Source organism: Bufo bufo, chromosome 2 (genome assembly GCF_905171765.1).
Source record: "Bufo bufo chromosome 2, aBufBuf1.1, whole genome shotgun sequence".
Lineage (NCBI taxonomy): Eukaryota > Metazoa > Chordata > Amphibia > Anura > Bufonidae > Bufo > Bufo bufo.
In genome coordinates this window covers 542,290,644-542,315,531 of record NC_053390.1, presented here as the reverse complement: position 1 = coordinate 542,315,531, position 24,888 = coordinate 542,290,644, and the positions used below count along the sequence as shown (strand labels likewise).

At 42.8% G+C, this 24,888-nt stretch overlaps 1 protein-coding gene across 1 annotated transcript in view; it reads left to right on the top strand.

Annotated features, from left to right (window-relative positions):
* Positions 1-24,888, top strand: part of PRAG1 (PEAK1 related, kinase-activating pseudokinase 1) — a 42,018-nt gene that overhangs the window by 4,484 nt on the left and 12,646 nt on the right. Inside the window, exons 2-4 of the mRNA XM_040418045.1 lie at positions 8,820-9,236; positions 10,558-12,086; positions 22,840-23,015. Of these exons, the coding sequence (XP_040273979.1) occupies positions 8,895-9,236; positions 10,558-12,086; positions 22,840-23,015 (2,047 nt within the window). The 5' untranslated portion in view covers positions 8,820-8,894. The remainder of the gene's footprint in view (positions 1-8,819; positions 9,237-10,557; positions 12,087-22,839; positions 23,016-24,888) is intronic.

Genomic DNA, 24,888 nt, shown 5'->3' with positions numbered 1-24,888 from the left:
ACACATTTAATTTATGATGAGGTCTATCAAGACTAGCGTAGCACATGCCGGTCTTAATCGATCAGGGGCTAGTGGCCTACTTACAGTGGCAAATGTTCTAGGATCAGCTCTCGTTTAGGTCCATTGGTACAGGGTACTGTATGTGACCAAATGATCGTTAGTGTGATCATTGATTACTTCAAGCAGCACATCCCTGTTAACATGCGGCAATGTGCTTCCGACAACCAATGATTTTAATGCTATCATAAAGGATACAATCAATGACAAACATTTGTCTGCTGATCTGTGGGCATATTTCAGGAACAAGCATTCGGAAGTGCGATCGTTCACCGGATTATCGACCAATGTAAATGGCCCTTTATGCAATGATTAGATAAGAGTATGGCTACACGGCGATTTTAAGCGCATCATGCATCGCAGTGTAGCGGGGCTGCCATTGGAATGAATGGGGTTACAGTACACTGCTTTTTACATGAAACGTGCGAGAAGCACTGCAACCCCAATTATTCCTATGGTGCCCCTTCTACACTGAGATATTTGTGTGCACGACATGTGTTGCGCCAAAAATCGCCGTGTAGCCATACCCTAGAGTCTCGCTGTAAATGAGGACTGAGCAGAAGTCTTGGTGTCTTACGGGAATAATTTCTGTTATGTTTTAAAATCACATTATGATTATGTTGTGAATCTTCCTTTTCTCTCAGACGAGAGATGAGGCCATAACTATGGTTGTGAGGTGGTCCACATCTGATCCGTATTTCACCGTGCCATGGCCCCGCAAAAAAGGAAATGTCCTATTCTTGTCCATTTTGCGGACAAGGATAATACATTTCTATTGAAGTGAAAAAGGAAATGGCAGCATGCACACGGCCGAGATCCATGTTTTGCGGATCCGCTAAACGCATACGGTCGTGTCCATGAGCCCTTACAGGTTAATAATAACCACTGTTATACTCCACACCACATCTGCTTACTCTTCTTATCACGTGGCCCTCTTAACTGACTACATAAGTGTTATCTCAGCAATTTTTACAAAATCAACAAAAATTTGCTAGGAATTCTATTTAATTTGCTTGATATTTACCGGTAATCAGACCTATTAAACCTTTTTTTGTTTGAGAGATAGCTCACTTGAGCTTTGCTGGGAATATTGTGCCTTGACCTATTTCTGGTGAGGAATGCAGGATCCCACTAGAATGGGAATCTCCCATCCACCTCCATAACAAAGGCCGGGGTAGCTGTCCATAAAGAAGTCAGGAATGTGAACTGATCAGGCCATGCAGATGGAGCTTCACAGGAATTCCAGCGCTGTTTTCACAGCAAGCCAGGGTCTGAAATAAACCGCCTGTGTTTACAACAAGCTTCACATTGGGACTTATCTGTTGGGGTCTTGGGTTACGGCTGGTTGACATATTGTATGAAGGGTTGCTTTACAATATCAAGATCTACAGTGTAGAGTATAGCAGGTCTTACCAATGAGTAATAAAATCTATCATCTGTAGAAGACTAGGGTATGTCAACTTTCCCATTCTGCCAAAATAAGCATGAATTTGTCCCACTATATCTTATATCAAGGCTATATTTATACCACTATGCTCCCATAAAGGGGTTAAGAAGTCCCAGTTGCACCTGGGCTTAGGTGCCTAAGTGAGCCCAAAGGCCTTTCTGCCCCATAAAATGAGATTAGTTTTAATAATGGCACCTGGTCGTTGGGGGCCCTGTTACAGAATTTGCATTGGGGACCAGGATCTTCTAGTTACTCCTCTGGCTTCAAGATAACACTGAACAACTCAGGAGATCGATATGTAATAAAGTATAGATGATTACTTACCTGACAGATCCCGCGCCAGCGTACCAGTTGTTCTGGCAGGGCTCTGTTTTCCGGCTTCCACGCTGACTGCTGCAGCCAATCACTGGCCTCAGTGGTGTACTAAAGAGGCCAGTGATTGGTGCAGTGGTCACATGGTGTCGACAGCAGCCAGGTAAACTGAGACCTGCCTGGAGAACTAGAGCGATGGCGCGAGATATGTCAAGTAAGTAATCTGTTCTCTATTACAGGTTGATCTCCTGAGTTGTTAGGTTTGCTCTTGAAGACAACCCCTTGATGGTTCTAAATCGCGTAGCCCTCTACATTATTCGGTATTTGCATTTATATGCACATTCCTGTTTTGGAGTCATCAGAACTAAAAAAAAAAGATTTTTATTTAATGGGTGCCTCAAATATAAAAGAGATCTAACAGTGAAAGCGCCTCAGATATCTTGATTTTCGATTATTGCTGTCATGTTCCATGCCTGGTGACTGAATGAGTCACTCAGACTTTACCCCCTGAGGGACCGATTCTTTAGGAATGTACTTTGAATAGCTAACGATCAGGTCATATCTTATCATTTACTTAACCTTCACTAGGGAAAGGAATACTGAAATCTGTCTAGGGGCTCATGCACACGACTGTATGTATTTTGCAGTCCGCAAAACACGGATCTGCAAAAGAAAACGGATGACATCCATTTCACGTCTGAGTTGTATCCGTTTTTTCGCGGATCCATTGTAACAATGTCTGTCCTTGTCTGCAAAACGGGCAAGAATAGGACATGTTCTATTTTTTTTCAGAACTGAGCTATGGATACAGAATGCACACTTTTCAGTTTTATTTGCAGCCCCATTGAAATGAATGGTTCCATATACAGGCCACAAAAAAAAAAAAACGGAACGGACAAAATATACATTCTTGTGCATGAGCCCTTATATTGACTGTTACTGCAATTATTATCAGCTCAGAATATTGCAGGGCTCCAGTAACAATAGAGAATCATACGTAGGGTAGCCCAGTGTTCACACATACAAAATGGACCCATGGTGAGAGCATCCCTACGTCCAAGGCAGATTAGGATCCATGTAAGTGGTACAAAATAAAGACAAAAATTGGAATATTCAAATTTTCATTTTCTAATGCAGCTCTGTGCCCACTTTAGACACTTTTAGGGGTCCATATTAGAGCTGCATCGCTCTACGGCACTGCTGACATTAAATTTCCACTGGCTCACCTGCAGTATAATCTGAACCCACCATGCTAAGGGCCTACACTTCGCAATAGTCAGGTAGGATGAGTGCCGATGGACGATAAACGCGTCTATCGGCACTCGCTTGCCTCAGCCTATAACACAGGCTATTACATTGGGCTAATTATCCGGAATCGTCTGATAGGGCCTTAAGACTATATTAATGAATTACAAATTAAGGAACTCCCTCTGCTTATAATTTCACTCAAAGTACTGAAGGCTTGGATTATTACCTCAATTTTAAAGCTTGCTGTAAAAGAAACCAGACCCACACAAACACAAACACAGTGCAATGACATCTATTAAATAATCCACTAACGCGTTTTACAACAAGCTTTTCAGGAAAGTAAAACAATACGTGTATTGCATGACAGCTAATTTTTGGTGAAATAGGATAGTGTAGGCTTTAAGTTTCGGGGTATAAAGCTGAAATCCCAGTCCTGCTGATTGTGTGGGTTCCAACTCATTTCCTGAGTATTTTACGCCTGCTCCTTTGCCCTTTGTATGTTAAGGAGCTTGTCCTATGCACACAATGGCAATCGTGAATAATCCTATTTTCCTCATTTTTATAGCATGTACTAATATAAATCACTGAGCCAAGTCTGTGTAAACATATGTAGTCAGGGATTTTAATTGAAGCTTTCCCAAGATATGTTTTGTAACATTTGAGGTGTAGTAATTCTGTCTTTAGATATTGGATCACAACTAGAGTTAGTTTTTATATTATCTGCCCACATGGTAAGAGCTCCTCTTGGAAAAAAAACACTACAGTCCCTTTATGTATGGTCCCTGCACTCAGGGGACAGCATTTCATTGTATAATAATGATATTTTACGGAATGTAAGCTCGTCTTGTGCTTCTTGTTTACTTAAAGTGTACCTAAACTTTGTTAAAACCTATTCTAAATGTGATAAGAAATTTTGTAATATACTTAATTTTTTTTCCCTTCAAAATGAGACACCTAAAGTTCAGGTGCTTATAGCACTTTGGAATGCATACACTGCTAACATGTCATCAGTGTATGGATTCCACTGGGGCTGGAGCACAAATCACTGCTCCTGCCTGGCCCAGCTCCACTCGCTAGGCTATGCCAGGCTTTAGGGGAGCAGTGATGTGCTATGTGAGCCCCTGCTTGCTCCTCTCACAATCTGTACCGATGTATGATATACCATATCGGTACAGGCTTTGAGCAGCCTGTACATCACTCAATGTGCAATCCATACACCAGCACACTGCAGACATGTCAGTACAGATTCCAAAACATTATAGCAACCTGAACGTCAAGTGCCTATTTCGCAAGGAAAAATAAAAGAAAGTATATTACAAAATTCTTTTTATCACATTTAGAATACGTTTTAATAAAGTTTACTTGAAAGTTTAGGTACACTTTATAGCTGTCTTCTACTATCTGGCCATATTCATGAGATTAATGTTGGCTCCACTTGGTAATTTTTGCAGGAACATCTGACCACTTATTGTGTAGAGCGGTGTCCCTGACAATGGCAGATGTCAAGAGAAAAAAAGGATCAGGCTGTTGTATTTTAACATGTCTGATTCTTTGTTTTCTTTGGTTCTATGAACAAAAGGATCATGCAGTTGAAATCTAACGTGCCTGATCCTCATCTCCTACGACATCAGTGGTCAGGGGAGAGTTGGGAGGCTCCATAAACATTAGACCTAAGGGCTCATGCACACGACCGTATGTATTTTGCGGTCTGCAAAAAACGGATCCGCAAAAAATACGGATGACGTCCATGTGCATTCCGTATTTTGCGGAACGGAACAGCTAGCATCTAATAGAACAGTACTATTCTTGTCCGTAATGCAGACAATAATAGGACATGTTCTATTTTTTTGGCGGAACAGAAATACGGACATACAGAAACGAAATGCACACGGAGTAACCAGTTTTTTTTTGCAGACCTATTGAAATGAATGGTTCCGCATACGGTTCGCAAAAAAAATGGAATGGACACGGAAACAAAATACATTCGTGTGCATGAGCCCTAAGGTGTATGGCCAGCCTTACTCCCCATTTAGAACATATACATGCGCAGTCAAGAATGCATGTGTATGGGGGGGGTTGAGTTGGGAGGAAAAGCTGTTCATCCGAAAGCTATAAAAACTATATAGAAAGCTTTAAATGCGGTGTTCCAGTAGATAACATGCCCATTGGATAGGTGAAAAATGTTACATTGGTAAGGTTTTGACCACCAGGGCCCTTCATCGATGGCTAGAACTAGGGACCTCAGTGAACCCACAACCGGAGTAGCCGAGAGTGATGTCCCAGAAAACAAGTGTCAGGTTCCTTAGCACTAGTAGAAATCTGTTCTGTTATCTGACCTGTCACAGAAGGATGGATCATGCAATTCATCAGCAAATGTCTGGAGGAGCTATAGTTACCTGCCACAAGACCCTAATGAATGGTAATGCTAGCCATTTGTTTGTGGTGCAGCTGTAAGATTAACTGCTTCATTGGAAATACCATTTGGGGCTTTTCTGGGGGAATGAGTCACCAGTGGAATCCTATGTTACCGAATTCCAAAAAGTTCTTCTTTTTTTAGATTTTCTGACTCTAAAACATTAAAGGTTAGAAGAAGATATTAGATGTTTGGCTACTGGGATTATTCACTTATTTTCGTGGTTTGCAGGGGGATATTTCAGATTACAGTAATATACTTGTTCTTGTAAGTTTTTGGGAGATTTATTTTGTCACAAATTTTAGATATGACTTTTTAACTGGTGCTTTTGGTCAATGTCACTGTAGTTCCTCGTCTGCTCTGTCAGGGACCAAATCGCACACATCTTGAAGCATAAATCAATAAAACGGCTTTAACGTTGGGCAGACCCTTTAAGACGTTGTTTGGGTCTGCATCCAAGCCGCATTTTTTGTGGCTCTTATATGGACCCATTCACTTCAATAGGGCCGCAAAAGATGCAGACAGAACTCCATGTGCTGTCTGCATCCATACCTCTGTTCCGCGGCCCTGCAAAAAAAAAAAAAATAATAGAACATGCCCTATCTTTTTCCGTATCACGGACAAGGATGGAACTGGTCTATAGAGGGCCTCGTCTTCCATTCCGAAAAATGCGGAATGCACACGGCTGGTATCCGTGCTTTGCAGATCCGCAACTTGTGGACCACAAAACACTGTACGGCCATGTGCATGAGGCCTTAGACTGGAAGGTGAGCATATAGCTTAAGGTCTACATTTCTAGATATGTAGATGAATATTTATGTACCACTCAATGGTATAGCTCAGGGATCAGCAACCATCGGCACTCCAGCTGCTGTGAAACTACAACTCTCAGCATGCAAACATGCTCGGCTGTTCTTCTAACCCCCACAAAGGTGAATGAAGCATTCTGGGAGTTGTAGTTTCTGAACAGCTGGATTGCCGGAGGTTGCTGGACCCTGGTGTAGCTACTGTCACAAGGCAGTCCCAGTTGGTGCAGGGTTCCAAGTGCGTTATTTCAAAACCAGTCAGTCTGGAGCAGCTGTGAAATGGCCATGACCACTTTTGATATGGTAAGTGTTTTAGGTGGCACTTTTAATTGTCATTGAGCTGAGACAGGAAATGCATACGGCGAGACAAGGATATATGAGAGCTTTCTTTGTCGCATACTGACAGGGAGTCTCCAAATTTTACAAGCATTGCAGGAAACGACATCTCACAGTATCGAAATCTCAGTTTCGTGACTATTGTAGACGTGACCACAGGGAGGATTCATGCTCGCGCAACTTGCCAAATGCTGAGTAACAGATCTGTCAAGACGCATTGATTATACCGGTGATTCATTCCATTGAATTACATTCAGGACCCAGTTACTGGTGGTGACCCAAGTGCAGTCACTGATGGCGAATCACCTATCACATTTAAAGGGGAAGTCCCTTTAAGACAGCTTACCTCCTATCTACAGGATAGGTGTCTGATCATTGGGAGTCTGACTGCTGGTGACCCTGCCAATCACAAGCATGGAGTGCTGGTCACGTATATGTCAACTCTATGAGGCTGCCCAAAGTAGCAGAGTACAAGTGCTCGGCTATCCCTGACCGTCCCATAAAGATGAATGGAGCAGCTGTGCTGCATTCATATGGAGGTGAAGGGAGCCCCCAGATGTAGGACCCCCATCAGACTCTTATCCCCTGTCCTGTGGAGAGGGGATACGTTGTCTTAATGGGACAACCTCTTTAATCAAATGAACCTTTTCTGCTGGATATAACTTTTGATAGTCCATGGGTAGTTTTAGGTTACTTTCACACTCGTGTTTGGTGCGGATCCGTCATGGATCTGCACATACGGATCCGTTCAGATAATACAACCGCATGCATCAGTTCAGAATGGATCCGTTTTCTATTATCTTTAACATAGCCAAAACGGATCCGTCTTGAACACCATTGAAAGTCAATGGAGGATGGATCCGTTTTATATTGTGCCAGATTGTGCCATAGAAAACGGATCCGTCCCCATTGACTTACATTGTGTGTCAGGACGTTTGGCTCAGTTTCGTCAGATGGACACAAAGCGGAATGGAGCCAAACGGAGGCAAACTGATGCATTCTGAGCGGATCCTTATCCATTCAGAATGCATTAAGGGCAAAACTGATCCGTTTTGGTCCGCTTGTGAGAGCCCTGAACGGATCTCGGAAACGGAAACCAAAAACACCAGTGTGAAAGTAAACCCACATGCAGTTTTTGGTGCAGTTTTTTGAGGCAAAGCCAGAAGTGGATCCATGTGCCCTTCATTTTATATTACCCATTCCATTTTAATCCATTCCATTCTTTACTTTGGTTCAAAAACTGCATCCAAAACTCTCGCAAAAACCGTTATTTCAGTTTCAAAGAGACTGTAGTGCATATGCATAAACACTAAGGGTACATTCACACAAACGTAAGCCGTCTGTGCCCGTGCCGCAGGCTGCAAATCGCAGTCCACAATGCATGGGCACCAGCCTGTGTGAATCCCCTATTGCAGCGCGGACGCATTGACTGGAATAGGTCAGCGGTCTGCAATATACGGTAAAAGATAGGACATGTCCTATCTTTTGCAGTGCTGAGGCATGGACCAAAAAGCCACCTGAAGCGCTTCTGTGGGCTTCTGATCCGTTCCTCCACTCTCCTCCGTTTCTTGAGGATTGCAATTGCTCTGCATCCTTGATACGGGATTCACACGCCTGGTGCCCGCAATACAGGCATGGACGGCCTACGGTTATGTGAATAGACCCTAATTCAGACAAAAAGCGGATTCATTCTTTCATTTTATAACTTGAAAGTGGAATCTTCTTGCTACAGACAAGCAGACCACTTTGATCTTTATCAGTATTTAGACATGAAGTCCAAGGCATCTCTCGCTGCTCTTCACATCAACAAAGCTGCAAAAGTAGAAACGGAAACTGCTACTGTTAGGGGGCTTTCATACATAGGTTTTTCTGGTGTTTTTCCCACACTCGCCAGCTCCAGATGTTAGCTGAAGGTCTATGGGAAATATGAAATGCAGGACACACAAGCATCTGCAATGCAGTCCACAAATAACTTGACCTTTGGTAGAATTTGAAATCCACAGCAAGTCAATTTATGCTGAAGATTTCCCAGTGGATTTTACCCTGCGCAATGGGGGATTCCATCAGATCCCTGTAGAGTTTCCACTGCACGAAATCCTCAGCACACCCGTCCCATGTGGAGATACCCTGAAAGTGCAGGGTTAGTGCAGTCTTTGTATGTATATGACACAAAGTAATAAGGTAATGCTTTCTTTTCCAGTTTCAGAAGCCTCCGTTTTTTTGTCCCACACATTTGTGCGTACAAGATGAGAACGGATATCCTGACTATAATAACATGCAAAGAACCATCACATTGACCACTCAAGGCTTGAAGATGCCTGCCTGCAACGATTTTGTTGAACATCTTTGGAAACCTGGATCCTGTAAGAATTGCTTTCACCCAAAGAGTGATCACCGAAAAAAACATCAAGCACCCGCTGATGGAAAAGCCAGCAACTTGCCAGTCCTGCCAAGTCTTAATGGGATTCGGATCAAACAGGAGAACACAAACCAAGATGATGACATTGTAATTGCTGCTCTGTATTCAAAGCCCACCATAGCAGTGAAACCGACGATGATTACATCGGAGACTGCTGAGGAGTGGGCAGCGCTGAACAGCACGGAGACGCACACTCAGGTGAGTGTTTGTTGAAAGCAAAGGCCATAGTAATATGTTGTCACTAAATAAGTTTCTTTTGTTTATAATGTGATGAGTAGTAGGTCACACATTTAATTCTGGGCACATATGCACACATCTATGAACCATTCTGCATGCACACATACCATACAGTTGCCTGAATAGGCTATATGCAAAAGGTGCTATAAATGCATCTGACTCGTTGATATTCAGGCTATCTTTCAGATCCTTTAAAAGAGCACTAAACATAAAAAATAACTATCCAACTTCCCATTAACGAGTTGTGCACTCCTTTTATATTGATTGCCTATCCACAGGATACATCCCACACCCCGCTGATCAGCTGTTTCAGAGTAACTCCAGCACCAGAACTACAAAGCTCTGTGCTTTCCGTCATGGACGGAGTTTGTGCACAGTTGTCCCAGACTTCTGGCACCAGAACTACTCTGAAACAGCAGCGGGGTGTTAAACCCCCGCAAATCAGATATTATCGATGGCCTATCCTAAGGATGTATCATTAATTACAAGAGGAGAAGACAACCTCTTTAACGTTCTGTGTGCCCTAGGAGGATCAACCATGGCCCCCTTCCTCTTATTCACTATTATATGTCTGGCTGTAAGACAACTGGCCGGAGACTCCCCCCTCTGCTCTGTTTTTAGAAGAACACAAAGATTGTTGGCCTAGACCCCTTGGCTAGGCCCTGCCACTCAAATTGTCTCCAACCAAAAATGTAACTGATCTGTGCAGAATTTCTCCACCACTTAGTCAGCCGGCAGGATTTTCAGCACAATCCTGAGACAAATAGTGAGGGTAACTATATTTCTTGTTTTGGCATTTAGCATTTTAGCATTTCTTGAGTTAAAGAGGCTATCCAAGATAACTGAAAATCTTAGGGCCAACCTCTACAATGTCTTAAAAAAAAAAAATAATTATAATAATATATACCGTATATCCTCGCCCATTTCTCCAGCATCGATCTCTGTGGCCCTGGTCAGGTACCTCCATCGTTGTTTGTTTCCAAACAGCAGCGGTGACTTGCCTGGATATGGCACATAACCACAGCTGCCTATCAGTGTCTTAAGCAGTCTTCAGCTGATTCTAATTTTATACAAAGACGCACAAGATTGAGGCATCACAGGTTTAAGGGTTAAAAATTGTCTCACAGAGGTATTTGTATAGGGGCACACAAGTGAACATGGACCTATACTCCTAAAAATAAAGCCTTGATTGCCTTTTTTTTTTTTTTTTAGGATACCCTACAATCATTTCTGTTTTGTGTTGTTTTGCTTTACTATAGTATTTGTGTTTTTCTTTACTCAGGTTAGTTGGAAAGAATCATCAACCAGCAAATCTATTCTTAAAAGTGGGGATATTTCAAACGTTATGGATAATTTTACAAAGCCTTTCATGCATAGGTCTAACTCTTACAGTGATACACCTAAATACATTTTCAATGGACTGTCAAATCACGATAAGAAGTTAGAGTTTAATGCAGTGCAGAATTTAACATATGTAAGCCATTTTGGTGGTCAGGTGGACAAAGCTGTGTTTCTTAAAGAAAAATTGCGTGCACCTTCAGTGGAATGTACTCTGCTATCTACTCAAAGTAATGAAGGAGAAACTACAAGGCTGAACTACCTCCAAGCAGAGTCTGCATTATTATCTCTGAAGACTAGCAGTGGTCATTACTCAGGGACCCAATCTATTGCTGAAAGGCTATCTTCCAATGGAACCCTTCATTCGAAGGACAACACAGTTAGTGAGTTATTTGCCAAAACTGATCCAGGATTGTGCAACCAAACAATATCTTCAAATGATAGCAAGCCAGGCCATAACTCAGAACCAGCTTCTAGTAAGAGCATGTTCTTCAGCAGAACGAAAGTATCACTTCACTCTGAGTCACATAAACTCTCAGAGACACTCTCATGTCTTAGTAGGAAGGACAGCCCTCTTGTTACTCCAGCGATTACTGATTCCCAGAGTGTGTTTCAGTCACCTGTAGTACCAGTTGACAGAAGGGACAACGAACCAATTTATGCTGAAAGTACTAAAAGAAAAGGTGTTGCTGGCAAGGGAACAAAAAATGTTATCCAAACAGCGAAAGCGAATCCTAAACACGAGGAGAATGGCGCCAAAGAGAACCAGTCTTCTATGAGCGTTGAGAGGGTACTGCAGGAGTCCACAACACATGTCGCAGCTAAGATAACGGTTATGGCTGCACACACAGAAGAAGACAATAGAACAATTTACTTAAGTAGCCCTGACTCTGCAGTTGGAGTTGAATGGTCATGCAGCAGTCCATCATCTGTAGAGAACATGAGTCTCTCGCCTACTTTTCTCTGGGCAGAAAGGAATCGTGGAAAAGTTGATGTGAATAAAAAGTACCAGGCTTCATTATCGCAAAAATTCCAGTGCAGCTCCAGTCTGGTAGTCCCAGCTAAATCTCCAAAGTTTGAGGACATTTCTTCTTCCAGATTATCTTCTCCAACACATTCTCCTGGGATATTCTCCCCAACTTCGCACAAAAAGGAACCCTTTGAGCTGAATGACAGGTGTCTGCTAACTGGAGACCGTAGGCAGAGAATCGCACAGGCAACATGGAGCAGGATTGATGAGGAGGAAGAGGAAGAGACATCACCTGCTTCATCACAGCCACAAACAAATGCTGTGAGCAATGGACAAACTGGTGCAACCCGACATATTGCAGATGAAATAGATAATGTGGATGAACCAAGGGCTCTGAAAGGCATGAGTAAATCTGCTTCCTGTCCAATTGAACTATCAAAAGCAAGTAATGACAGTGAAGACTCCTCTGGGCCACCACCTCCTCCACCAAAAAAACAGACCAGGTATGAGCCATTTGCTACTTAACTTCTTATAGGGAATCTCTCGCCAGGAAATTTACTGCTTAAGGGTACTTTCACACTAGCGTTATTCTTTTCCGGCACTGAGTTCCGTCCTAGGGGCTCAATACCGGAAAAGGACTGATCAGTTTTATCCCTATGCATTCTGAATGGAGAGCAATCCGTTCAGGATGCAGCAGGATGTCTTCAATTCAGTCACTGAAGCGTTTTGGACGGAGGAAATACCGCAGCAGGCTGCGGTATTCTCTCCGTCCAAAATTCTGGATCAGTTGCCGGAATGCCTGATCCGGCATTAATTTACATTGAAATGTATTAAAAATACCAGAATGCCGCATCTGTCCTTTCAGTCTGCGCATGCGCAGACCGGTAAATATGTTTAAAAAAAATAGAAACGGATCCGTTTGTCCGTATGACAAACGGAGAGATGGATCTGTCTACAAATGCTGTCTGTTTGCATGCAGATTGCCGGATCCAGCGACGGAACTGCTTGCCAGATCACTCTGCCGCAAGTGTGAAAGTAGCCTAACCAGGACAATGCTTTGTAGGGATAGTTCAAATCCATGTTCAAATGAGCAGGACATGCCAGAAGCATTTAAAGTTACAGAAAAAAAGATTTCAGTTGTTTTTCTCACAATATAAACTGCCATGTGTCTTCTCTGGTAAATCACCAGGTAGAAGAAAGTTTAGTGCACAATGATGTGTACTATCATATTTGTATTTCCTACAGCCTGGGGTTGTAAGCTTATTTTTTTCTTAATTACAAGAACATACTAGTCTGACGAATGTTGAGGCGCTGCCAAAAGTCGGGAAACTACAATGTAGAATGAAATGCATTTAGTCTGATTTAGACCTCATGCACACGACCGTTGTTTTGGTCCGCATCCGAGCCGCAGTTTTTGTGGCTCGGATGCGGACCCATTCACTTCAATGGGCCCGCAAAAGATGCGGACAGCACTCCGTGTGCTGTCCGCATCCATTGCACCGTTCCGTAGCCCCGCAAAAAAAATATAACCTGTCCTATTCTTGTCCGTTTTGCAGACAAGAATAGGCAGTTATATCAATGGCTGTCCGTGCCGTTCCGCAAATTGCAGAACGCACACGGACACCATCCGTGTTTTGCGGATTCGCAATTTGCGGACCGCAAAACACACAATGGTCGTGTGCATGAGGCCTTAGTTCTAATATTTTATAGGAATACTTTGTCAGGAAAAAACACTAAACAGTTTATATAATGGAGGGTTGATTTTTGCATATTATTTCACTGCTCTGCCAATAGTTTCTTTCATTTTTACTCATGGCATCGTGTTATTCCTTGTGGCGATGCGATATTTGAGACAGGTAATTTTGCATTGGTTCCTGGAAGGTCTTACTGGCTTCTAATGATTACAGTTAAACTAGTACATGGTGAGTGAATTTGGATTTTAACGTAGTTGGATAGACTGGTTTTATCTACCTATGCTGGACCCTCTCTTCCATTTATTTCTTTAGTTAGTTATTTTATGCACTTATATAGCACTACTATATTCCGCAGCGCTTTACAGTCATTAGCATCAGGCTGACCCCAATGGGGCTCACAATCTAAGTTCCGGAGGAAACCCCTGCAAACACGTGGAGAACATACAAACTCTATGTAGATGTTGTCCTTGGTCAGATTTGACCCCAGCGCTGCAAGGCACCTGTTCTAACCACTGAGCCACCGTGCTGCCTTATATTACTAATGTAGGTTAATCACAATGGGATCTGTAGGAAGTTTTTCAGTTTCCCATGGACTTTTCTTTCTCTGGATATAACATTTTTCCCCAATTTCCTTATAAATCTTAGAGAAACAGATATTGATCCATATACACTTCACATCCAAGCAGAAGTTTCTGTAAATCTTTTTTCTCCATGTATGAATTTATGACGTAGGAATTTGGGCTTTAAATGAGTTTTCCAGGATTATTTTAGTTTAACAGATATGCTAAACATGGAGTTTCTCATCCCATGTACAGTACAGACCAAAAGTTTGGACACACCTTCTCATTCAAAGAGTTTTCTTTATTTTCATGACTATGAAGGCATCAAAACTATGAATTAACACATGTGGAATTATATACATAACAAACAAGTGTGAAACAACTGAAAATAAGTCATATTCTAGGTTCTTCAAAGTAGCCACCTTTTGCTTTGATTACTGCTTTGCACACTCTTGGCATTCTCTTGATGAGCTTCAAGAGGTAGTCCCCTGAAATGGTCTTCCAACAGTCTTTAAGGAGTTTCCAGAGATGCTTAGCACTTGTTGGCCCTTTTGCCTTCACTCTGCGGTCCAGCTCAGCCCAAACCATCTCGATTGTGTTCAGGTCCGGTGACTGTGGAGGCCAGGTCATCTGGCGCAGCACCCCATCACTCTCCATCATGGTCAAATAGCCCTTACTTTCAAAGTTTTCCCAATTTTTCGGCTGACTGACTGACCTTCATTTTTTAAAGTAATGATGGCCATTCGTTTTTCTTTACTTAGTTAATTTTTTCTTGCCATAATACAAATTCTAACAGTGTATTCAGTAGGACTATCAGCTGTGTATCCACATGACTTCTACTTAACCCACTGATGGTCCCAACCCCATTTATAAGGCAATAAATCCCACTTATTAAACCTGACAGGGCACACCTGTGAAGTGAAAACAATTTCAGGGGACTACCTCTTGAAGCTCATCAAGAGAATGCCAAGAGTGTGCAAAGCAGTAATCAAAGCAAAAGGTGGCTACTTTGAAGAACCTAGAATATGACATATTTTCAGTTGTTTCACACTTGTTTGTTATGTATATAATTCCACATGTGTTAATTCATAGTTTTGATGCCTTCAGTGTGAATCTACAATTTTCATAGTCATGAAAACAAAGAAAACTCTTTGAATGAGAAGGTGTGTCCAAACTTTTGGTCTGTACTGTACATCTTCCCCATTTTTTTTTTTTCAATTTGGACTCTCCTGACCCATTTTCACCATGTAGACAAATAACTCTGGTTTATTTACATCCTGTATGTAGCACTTCCTGTTGCTGTGTCCAACCAAACCCATGATGCACGTCTCCTTTCTCTGCCACAGCTCGAGCACCGCCTCTAACAACATCCAGCTAGTTTAGGGTACTTTCACACTAGCGTTAAAGTTTTCCGGCATAGAGTTCCGTCCTCGGGGCTCAATACCGGAAATGCATTCTGAATGGAGAGCAATCCAGGATGCATCAGGATGTCTTCAGTTCAGTCCTTTCACGGTATTTGGATGGAGAAAAAACCGCAGCATGCTGCATTTTTCTCTCCATCCAAAATTCCGGGACACTTGCTGGAATGCCGGATTCAGCATTAATTTCCATTGAAATGTATTAGTGCCGGATCCGGCATTAAAATTGCCGCATTGACCGATCCATTCTTCCGGTCTGCACATGCGCAGACCTTTTTAAAAATGTAAAAATAATAAATACCGGATCCGTTTTTCGACAGATCCGGTATTGCAATGCATTTGTGAGACGGATCCGCATACAGACTGCCGGATCCGGAGCGACGGAACTGCCTGCCGGAATCCAGCAACGCAAGTGTGAAAGTACCCTTATAGCTCCTCCCACCCAGCTAGTTACATAGACTCTCCCCTATCACTGCATCTGTTGCTGCTTTGACACACCCATGGACATGACATCACGGGAAATAAGAGCTGCATGGACATGGTCATGTGACCATAGCCCAGAACTGAAGATAGGGGCAAGGTAAAAGAAATATATTACAAAATTACAACTACCTTCATATATTATTATTTTAAAGGATCTTGATGCAAACTGGAAAGCCCCTTTAAGTACTATCTGTCTTGGGCGTTACACTTTATGTAGTAGAATGTTTAGTCAGATTCTAATACCAGTAATATAACACGAGTATTCATAATCAAGCTGCAACTTTCCTTTCCACTATAAGTTCATCTCACGGTTACAGGTTCCTTCCTGACAATCGCCTGCTCATCAGTGGAGGAGACAGTAGCATTTACATGCAGCAATCTCCTTCACAGTATGGGGAGAAGCGATCACTCTTCCCCATAAGGACTCATTGTTTCACCCGGCAGTAGACTGATCACACCGCACAATCTGCTGCAATAATTTTTGTGACTGCACAAATAATCTATTACCCAATGAACGAGTGTTTCGCTTGTTAATCAAGTAATCGGCGGTACATTTACACCGCCAGATAATTGGTAATGAGAGATTGTATGAACGCTCGTTAGCAATCATCTGCAGGATTCTCGGCCCGTGTAAAAGGCCCTTTAGTCTCTAATGTTGTGTATTAGGAAAGTGGTCACTTCATCTTAATGGTGGAATAAGTGACTTTTGTCTGATAGCAATTATCATCACCCTCCTCCCAGCAGTCATCACAACATTCCTTAAAGCTATTGTGCAGCAAGATGACTTTCTAACTACATACCATAGACAAGTGTGTGACTTGATAGCTCCTGTCACTGACCTGTGCCATAAGATGAATGGGATCCTTGACTCTGGACACACAAAAGGTTGTCTGTTAGGTCAACACAAGACTGTGAACGTTATCTCTGTTTCTCACATTCCTTGCAGACAAGACGGTGATAAGTCCTTCAAATTCTACTTGTCTGTTCTCTCTGTATGAGATTATCTCTATCACTTGTGTCCGAGGTGGTCAATTATAGGTTCCTGGCACAGAACAAAGGATATATAGGGGGTATCAACCCTTGTGTGCCGGAAAAGCAGCATAAAAGCTTTTTGTGTAGGCACCAGCTGCACAAAAATTTGAACTTTTTGGAGTTTCACGGCAGGTTGTACTACTGAACCAGCCAATATCGGCATACAAAGATATAAGTAATAAGCATACAAGATATGTATACATAAGAGACTCAATGGAGTGAACGCTCTTCTCGACAGACCCAGTGTCCCCCACCCCACCCCCAGCTATCAGCCTATTGTCCGATCGTGACAGATTCTGTCTTAAGCTCACTTGAGTGATTCATTGAGAAGAACTTAGTGTTGCTATATGAATGATTTACTTTTTTCCCACCCCATCTTGAATTGACTTAGAGGACCTGCCTCCTCTCCTGACATGACAGTTTTAGTTCATAATTGTATTCCACATGAAATCACACTTAAAGGGTTTGTTCAGCCTTTTTTTAAGTGAAGGCCCGTCCTCAGGATAAGCCATCACAGGGTTCTGTCACCTCGCACACCCACCGATCAGCTGTTCCGTGTAGCACATCATTGTCCACATGATATAATGTGTAGCTTTACTAAGCATCATATAGCGGTAATAGGTGGGTGGCAGGGCCACTGTGGGCAATATATCACTTTAGAGTACATATAGTATAATATACAGCCACTATTTAAAGGGGCTCTCTGTGACAATCCCTTTATTAATTGTTTTCAGTATAAGACATGGGTAGATGGCACTATATGAGCAAGGGTACAGTCACACAAAAACTGTGACTGCATTTTTTGCAACCTGTGGGGAGATGCATCAAAAGTGGTGTAAAGGAAGTACAGTGGCTCAGTGGTTAGTACTGGTGCCTTGCAGCGCTGGGGTCCTAGGCTTGAATCTGACCAAGGACAACATCTACATGGAGTTTGTATGTGGGTTTCCTCCGGGCACTCTGGTTTCCTCCCACACTCCAATTACATACTGATAGGGAACTTAGATTGTGAGCCCTATTGGAGAAAGCAGGTAATGATAATGTCTGAAAAGCACTGCAGAATATGACAGCGCTTTATGTGAGTAAAATCAAGGAAAATGGCTAAGTTGCTTAAAGAAACCAATTAGATTCCACCTTTCATTTTCCAAAGGAGGTCTGACAAATGAAAGGTGTTATCTGATTGGTTGCTATGAGCAACTAAGCCAGTTTTCTTTTACACAATTTTTTTAATTAAATCTACCCCTATGGGTCTGTTTACACAGCCGTTTTTTTTTTATGGCCCCTGAATAACGGCTGGCTTTCTTCAGTTATCGCAGACAGACAGCCCCCATACAATTAAGGACTCATTCAGACTGCTGTATGCTGTTCACAAAAATCCGGATCAGTTCAGCATTTCCGCAAAAAAACGGATTGCATTCCATTTTTTTCTGATCCATAGACTTTAATAGGGCCATGTCCTGATTTTTACTGACTAGTATAGGACAGGTTTCATTTTATTTATTTTTTTGAGCCGTGCAATGGAAGAAAAAGGGCCCCATAGAAGTGAATGGGACAGCATCTAATCCGCAAATAAAACAGATCCGCATTTTTGCGGACAGCATACGGCTGTCTGAATGAGCCCTAAAGGGGGACATTTTAATGGCCATTTTTGATGAAGGCCATTGTTGTAAAAAAAAAAAACTGTTAAAAATGGACCATTTTACCATTTTTAAAGGCATCTGTCAGCAGATTTGTACCTATAAAACTGGCTGACCTGTTCCATGTGCGCTTGGCAGCTGAAGGCATCTGTGTTGGTCCTATGTTCATATGTGCCTGCATTGCTGAAAAAAAAAAAAATGAAGATTAGAAAATGTCATCACGCCTGCAAAGTGCAGAGGTTGCTGCAGTTAGAGAGCAGAGCCTCTAGGTGTAATGGCAACACCCCCATTGCTCCTAAAGGTCATTTGCATATATTAAAACGGCATTGCTGAGAACAATGATGGCACATATGACCATGGGACTAAGGGCCCTTGCACACGACCGTATGCCCTCCGAGACATACAGTCTGTGAGCGGGCCATATGTCCCGGAGCAGCATCGATCGTGCGCACAGGAGTACACAGCATCATAGATTACATTGATGCTGTGCACGTCGGGCCGCCCGCGGGACTATTGTCCCACACTCATAAGATCATAAGACAATAGTCCAGCGGGCAGCCCGACGTGCACAGCATCATTGTAATCTATAATGCTGTGTGCTTCCGTGCGCACGATCGATGCCGCTCCGGGACACATGGCCCGCTCACAGACTACGATCTGTGAGCGGGCCATGTGTCCCGGAGCGGCATCGATCGTCTCGGAGGGCATACGGTCGTGTGCAAGGGCCCTTACACAGATGTCTTCAGCTGCCAAGGATACATGCAACAGGTCGGGTACAAATTTGACAAATGCCCTTAAATTGACGTTTTTTCACATTCATATGTAGCCTAAGAAATAGTTTCGAAGAATTTGTGCAGATGATAAAACATCAGTTTTCCTTGCGTTTAAATGTAATCAATCGTATGATTCATTTTAAGACGTGTTGGGCTGCTATGGAGATGGTATGTTCTTGTACACACTTTTTCCTGGCATCGACTGAATAACGTTTATCAAAGGCAGAACCTGTTCCAGTCATCGGGTTTAGGCTGTGTTTTTGTTCCAGAAGACATCAAAGCCTTACATGGCATTTGTTTTCTAATTCCCAGTAGCTGAGGAGGGGGCTGGCCGTTATGCAAAGAATTCCTGGTGTCCTTCAATCCAGAGACAGTCTCCCAATGACCTGCTGCTACCATCTATGTGGACTGTGCCTCCATGACGAGGACCTGGGGTGGGGCCTAGTCACATTCCATTGTGTAGCCCTGAACCTTCCAATATTGTGACTGCTGTTCGGTCACAGCTTAAAAAAGTGTCAAAAGCATAAGAAGGAGACAACGAGACCGCATTCTGGTGCATTCCAATGCAGCACATGTAAATCCAGAAAGGAGAAGAATGAGGTTAATGATTGTTAATGTTCCAAGGAGAACAAACATTCACCATCACAATGTCTTCTTTCAGAAACATTCCTGTTAATTATGCCAGGACAAGGTTGCCTCTCCACATATTTCTGCAGAGATCCTAGCTTTTATCTTCTTGTTTTGTACCGGTTCCAAGTCTAATCGCCCAGAAATATGTACATGATTAGCCAAGTCCAGGGATTGCATTGAGTGAATCTATGATAGAAATCTGTGCGAATACTTGTTGAGACAGTGTACATATGTATGTACAGTATTTTGTCTGCTTCTAAAGAGTATTTCCACTCCTCTAGTTTTTATGCTTGATTTTAGTCACCATCCATGTATAGCAGGGGTATGTAACTCATTAATAAGGCCGCGACATACTGTCTTCTTGGTCCCAGATTAGTGATCCAGTTCTACATTAATATGAATTATAGCGTTGCAGTTAATGGCTAATGCGTAGAGGATACAGAGGAAAAACCACAGTCTTAAAGGGCTTCTGTCAGCCCACTAAACCGTTTTTTTGTTTTGTTTACTAATAATCCCTATACTGCGAGCTCTGCATACATAAGCTAAATAATCATTTTGGTTCAGTAGAATTTGATAAAAAGCTATTTTTAAAATATGCAAATTACCTTGCTACCAGCAAGTAGGGCGGCTACTTGCTGGTAGCAGCCGCATCCTCCGATCCTAATGATGCCCCCTCCGCATTGTGATTGACAGGGCCAGGGAACGGAATCGTTCTCTGCTGGCCCTGCCTGTTTGCATTCAAAATCTGGCGCCTGCGCCGCGGCCGTACCTATCTTCAATCTGCGCAGGCGCACTGAGAGGCGGCCGCTCGCTCCTCAATGCGCCTGCGCCGGGTGTAGATGTGACGTCATCGGCGCAGGCGCATTGAGGATGGAGCGGCCGAGCGAGTGGCCGCCTCTCAGTGCGCCTGCGCAGATTGAAGATAGGTACGGCCGCGGCGCAGGCGCCAGATTTTGAATGCTAACAGGCAGGGCCAGCAGAGAAGGATTCCGTTCCCTGGCCCTGTCAATCACAATGCGGAGGGGGCGTCATTAGGATCGGAGGATGCGGCTGCTACCAGCAAGTAGCCGCCCTGCTTGCTGGTAGCAAGGTAATTTGCATATTTTAAAAATAGCTTTTTTATCAAATTCTACTGAACCAAAATGATTATTTAACTTATGTATGCAGAGCTCGCAGTGTAGGGTTTATTATGATTAAACAAAAAAAAAGAAAACGGTTTAGTGGGCTGACAGAAGCCCTTTAAGCTACAAGGTGTTTTTTTTTCCAGCAATGGCACTATACTTTTCATGGGCTTTATCTAGCTAATTTAAAGGGTTTTTCCAAAACTTTTTTATACTGATGACCTCTGGATTGGTTATCTGTGTCTGATCGGTGAGGGTCCGACACCCATGGCCGCCGTACGTTCTTGGTATAGCAGCTCGGCCCTGTTCACTTCAATGAGGCTGAGCTGCGCCTTAGTCATTTGACTGATGAACGTGACGTCACACGGACCATGAAAAGCTGGAGAAGGCCACAGTGCTACTGTGAGCACCACTGCCTTCTCGAACAGCTGATCAGTAGGTGTCCCGGGTGTTGGACCCACACCAGTCAGATACTGATGACCTATCCAGAGGATGGTCATCAGTATAAAAGGCTCGGAAAACTCCTTTAAGTGAATAGGGCTGAGCTGCAATACTGGACATGGCCCATGAAAAAGAGTGGCACTATGTGTGAAAAAGCATTCTAAGAAAAATCCATCACCAGTAGTGCTTCTCATAGCTTTGTAAAAAAGATTGTGGAGATATGAGACATATTTGGTGGGACTGCTCATTCATAAGACCTTCAAGAAAGTCAGTGGAAAATACATTAATACAAATATGTGAATATAAAATTTATCTTGCCCGTACTCAAAGCCTGTTGTCCTTAGACTTGGATAATTCCATATAACCACAAAACAATAATTCTCCATTTTGTAGTATCTATACCAAGCCACTGGCATTAACTAAAAATGTTAATATGGTTAGTAACAATTATTTATATGAAAAAGCAGATTTTTTTTTTATTTAGTCTTTAGTCTGTGTTTACACAAGATGTTTTTTATGTATTTTTGTCTCATCGGAAAAACTGTTTTAGAAAACATGCAAGTGTTTTTATAAACTGCACATGTTACCAGCCACCATTTTTGTGCAGGTAATGATTGTGGCTTCCTCTGTTGAAAATCCATTAGTTGATATTGCAGCTGTAAAATCACATGCAGTTTTTCTTACGTCCAAAAATTCCCAAGCTTCATGGTCAGATATAAGTGGCGTAAATGACACTTATTCTAAGGCTGGGTTCACATCTGTGGTGGAGGAACAGACTGCCGGAGTTTACTGTATCCAGAACAGTTGGATACCACCACGTACCGCCGGATCCCCATTCACTGTAATAGGATCCGGAAAGATATGGCCGCTTACTGGCATATATGCCAGCTTTTGGGTGGACAAAAAATGCAGCATGTAGCATTTTTTTTGTCCAGCCAAGTGCTGCCGTGTACGTCGGATACAGTGAATTCCACCAATTGAACAGACTGCCGGAATTGAGGATGCAAATGTGAACCCAGCCTAATCGGACCAGGACTGGATTGTTTTTCCTGCCCAGTAGCTATCAGGATCAGTGTGTCTGGCTGTCCCGATGTAGGTGCGGTATACACCATTGTGTAATTACAGAAACTCTAGTGTTTGCTTGCGTTTGCAATACAATACAGATCCTTTCTGCTTCATTTCAAAAGTGCATTTTTGTGGAAAGAAAAACCTGTTTTACTTCTCTCCAATTCATCTGTTTAGGACAGACAACATGAAGTGTCAATTTGTGCATCCTGTTCTGGTAGCTTTATAATTTGCATATTTTATGTTATTTTTTTTACTATTAGAGTTAATAAAAAAAATTCTACCACAAAAATAACATCAAAACTTTACACCAAGATATTTATGATTGATGTTTTACACCCAAGTACTAGGAAAGTGTTATAAAAAGGTCACTCATGAGCATTTTTGTGTTTGATCTTGTCCAAGGCTTTTGAAAATGAACAAGAATAGCTGTGAACTGGAGAATGTGAGTCTTGGATCAGTGGAAAGTCTCGGAGAGTCATTTAAGGCAACAAATGTCAGTACCTCAAATGTGAACATTAACGTCAGCTTCAGTACTGGTTCTATGGACAGCTTGGACTCCCGGACGTGTAGTGAAGGAGGTAATTTGACATGGCTGAAGCTCATTTGGCTTTATATTTTTTTTTTAGGTATATTGTACTTTTTATAATTTTATATTTTATTTAGAGTTGCAAGTTGTATCGTGCAAATAAAACTATAGTATTAAAGGGGTTCTGCACTTTGTTTAAACTGATGATCTATCCTCTGGACCGGCGGGGGTCCGACACCTGGGACCCCCGCCGATCAGCTGTTTGAGAAGGCAGCAGCGCTCCAGCTGTTTACCGCTGGCCCAGTGACGTCACGACTAGTATCACTGTCCTGGGCGCGGCTAAACTTCGTTCACTTGAATAGAGCTCAGGCCAGTGATACTAGTCGTGACATCACTGGGCCAGCGGTAAATGGCGAGAAGGCCGCGGCACTGCTGGAGCACCGCTGCCTTCTCAAACAGCTGATCGGCGATAGATCATCAGTTTAAACAAAGTGCAGAACCCCTTAAGACTACAGATACCGGTAATAGGTTGTCCGGTTTCAGGAGAAAGCAGACAACCTTCTGGATCAAGCTGCAAAGAAAAACAAATAAGGTTTCTTTCACACTGCTGTGATGAATTCTGCTAGAGAACAGCCTGCCAGAATTCTCTGTATCCAGCATTGCTGAATGTTACCAGAATGCCCGCTAGCCCCATTGACTATGTGGTCCAGCGAAAATCCGGCCACTACCAGAATTCGGTTAGACAAAAACTATTGTTCTGGTTACCGGCTGTTCTCTGCCTGAATTCTAACTGCAGTGCGAAACGAGCCTTAGGCTGGGTTCACATGGGCGTTGCGGGAAAATGTGCGGGTGCGTTGCGGGAACACCTGCGATTTTTCCGCGCGAGTGCAAAACATTGTAATGCGTTTTGCACTCACGTGAGAAAAATCGCGCATGTTTGGTACCCAAACCCGAACTTCTTCACAGAAGTTCGGGCTTGGGATCGGTGTTCTGTAGATTGTATTATTTCCCCTTATAACATAGTTATAAGGGAAAATAATAGCATTCTGAATACAGAATGCATAGTAAACTAGCGCTGGAGGGGTTATAATAATAATAATAATAATTTAACTCCCCTTAGTCCACTTGATCGCGTAGCCCGGCATCTCCTTCTGTCTCCTTTGCTGAACAGGACCTGTGGTGAGCATTAATTACAGGTAAAGGACCTTTGGTGACGTCACTCCGGTCATCACATGATCCATCACCATGGTAAAAGAACATGTGATGACCGGAGTGACATCACCAAAGGTCCTTTACCTGTAATTAATGCTCACCACAGGTCCTGTTCAGCAAAGGAGACATAAGGAGATGCCGGGCTACGCGATCAAGTGGACTAAGGTGAGTTAAAAAATGTATTTTATTTTTTTAACCCCTCCAGCGCTAGTTTACTATGCATTCTGTATTCAGAATGATATTATTTTCCTTTATAACCATGTTATAAGGGAAAATAATAATGATCGGGTCTCCATCCCGATCGTCTCCTAGCAACCGTGTCTGAAAATCGCACCGCATCCGCACATTCACTTCTATGGGGCCTGCGTTGCGTGAAAAACGCAGAATATAGAGCATGCTGCGATTTTCACGCAACGCACAAGTGATGCGTGAAAATCACCGCTCATCTGAACAGCCCAATTGAAATGAATGGGTCGGGATTCAATGCGGGTGCAATACGTTCACCTACCACATTGCACCCGTGCGGAAATCTCGCCCGTGTGAACGCAGCCTTACTTTACCTGTCAGATCCTACGCCACTGTTCCTGTTTGTAAAGTCACAAAAATTATTTGCAAGCTGACTCCACTCTTGATCTGCCATAGCTATGGAGGGGAGAATGTTAATGTTATACTGCACCAAATTTAACAAGCACCGCGTGATGCTTTCATAAATT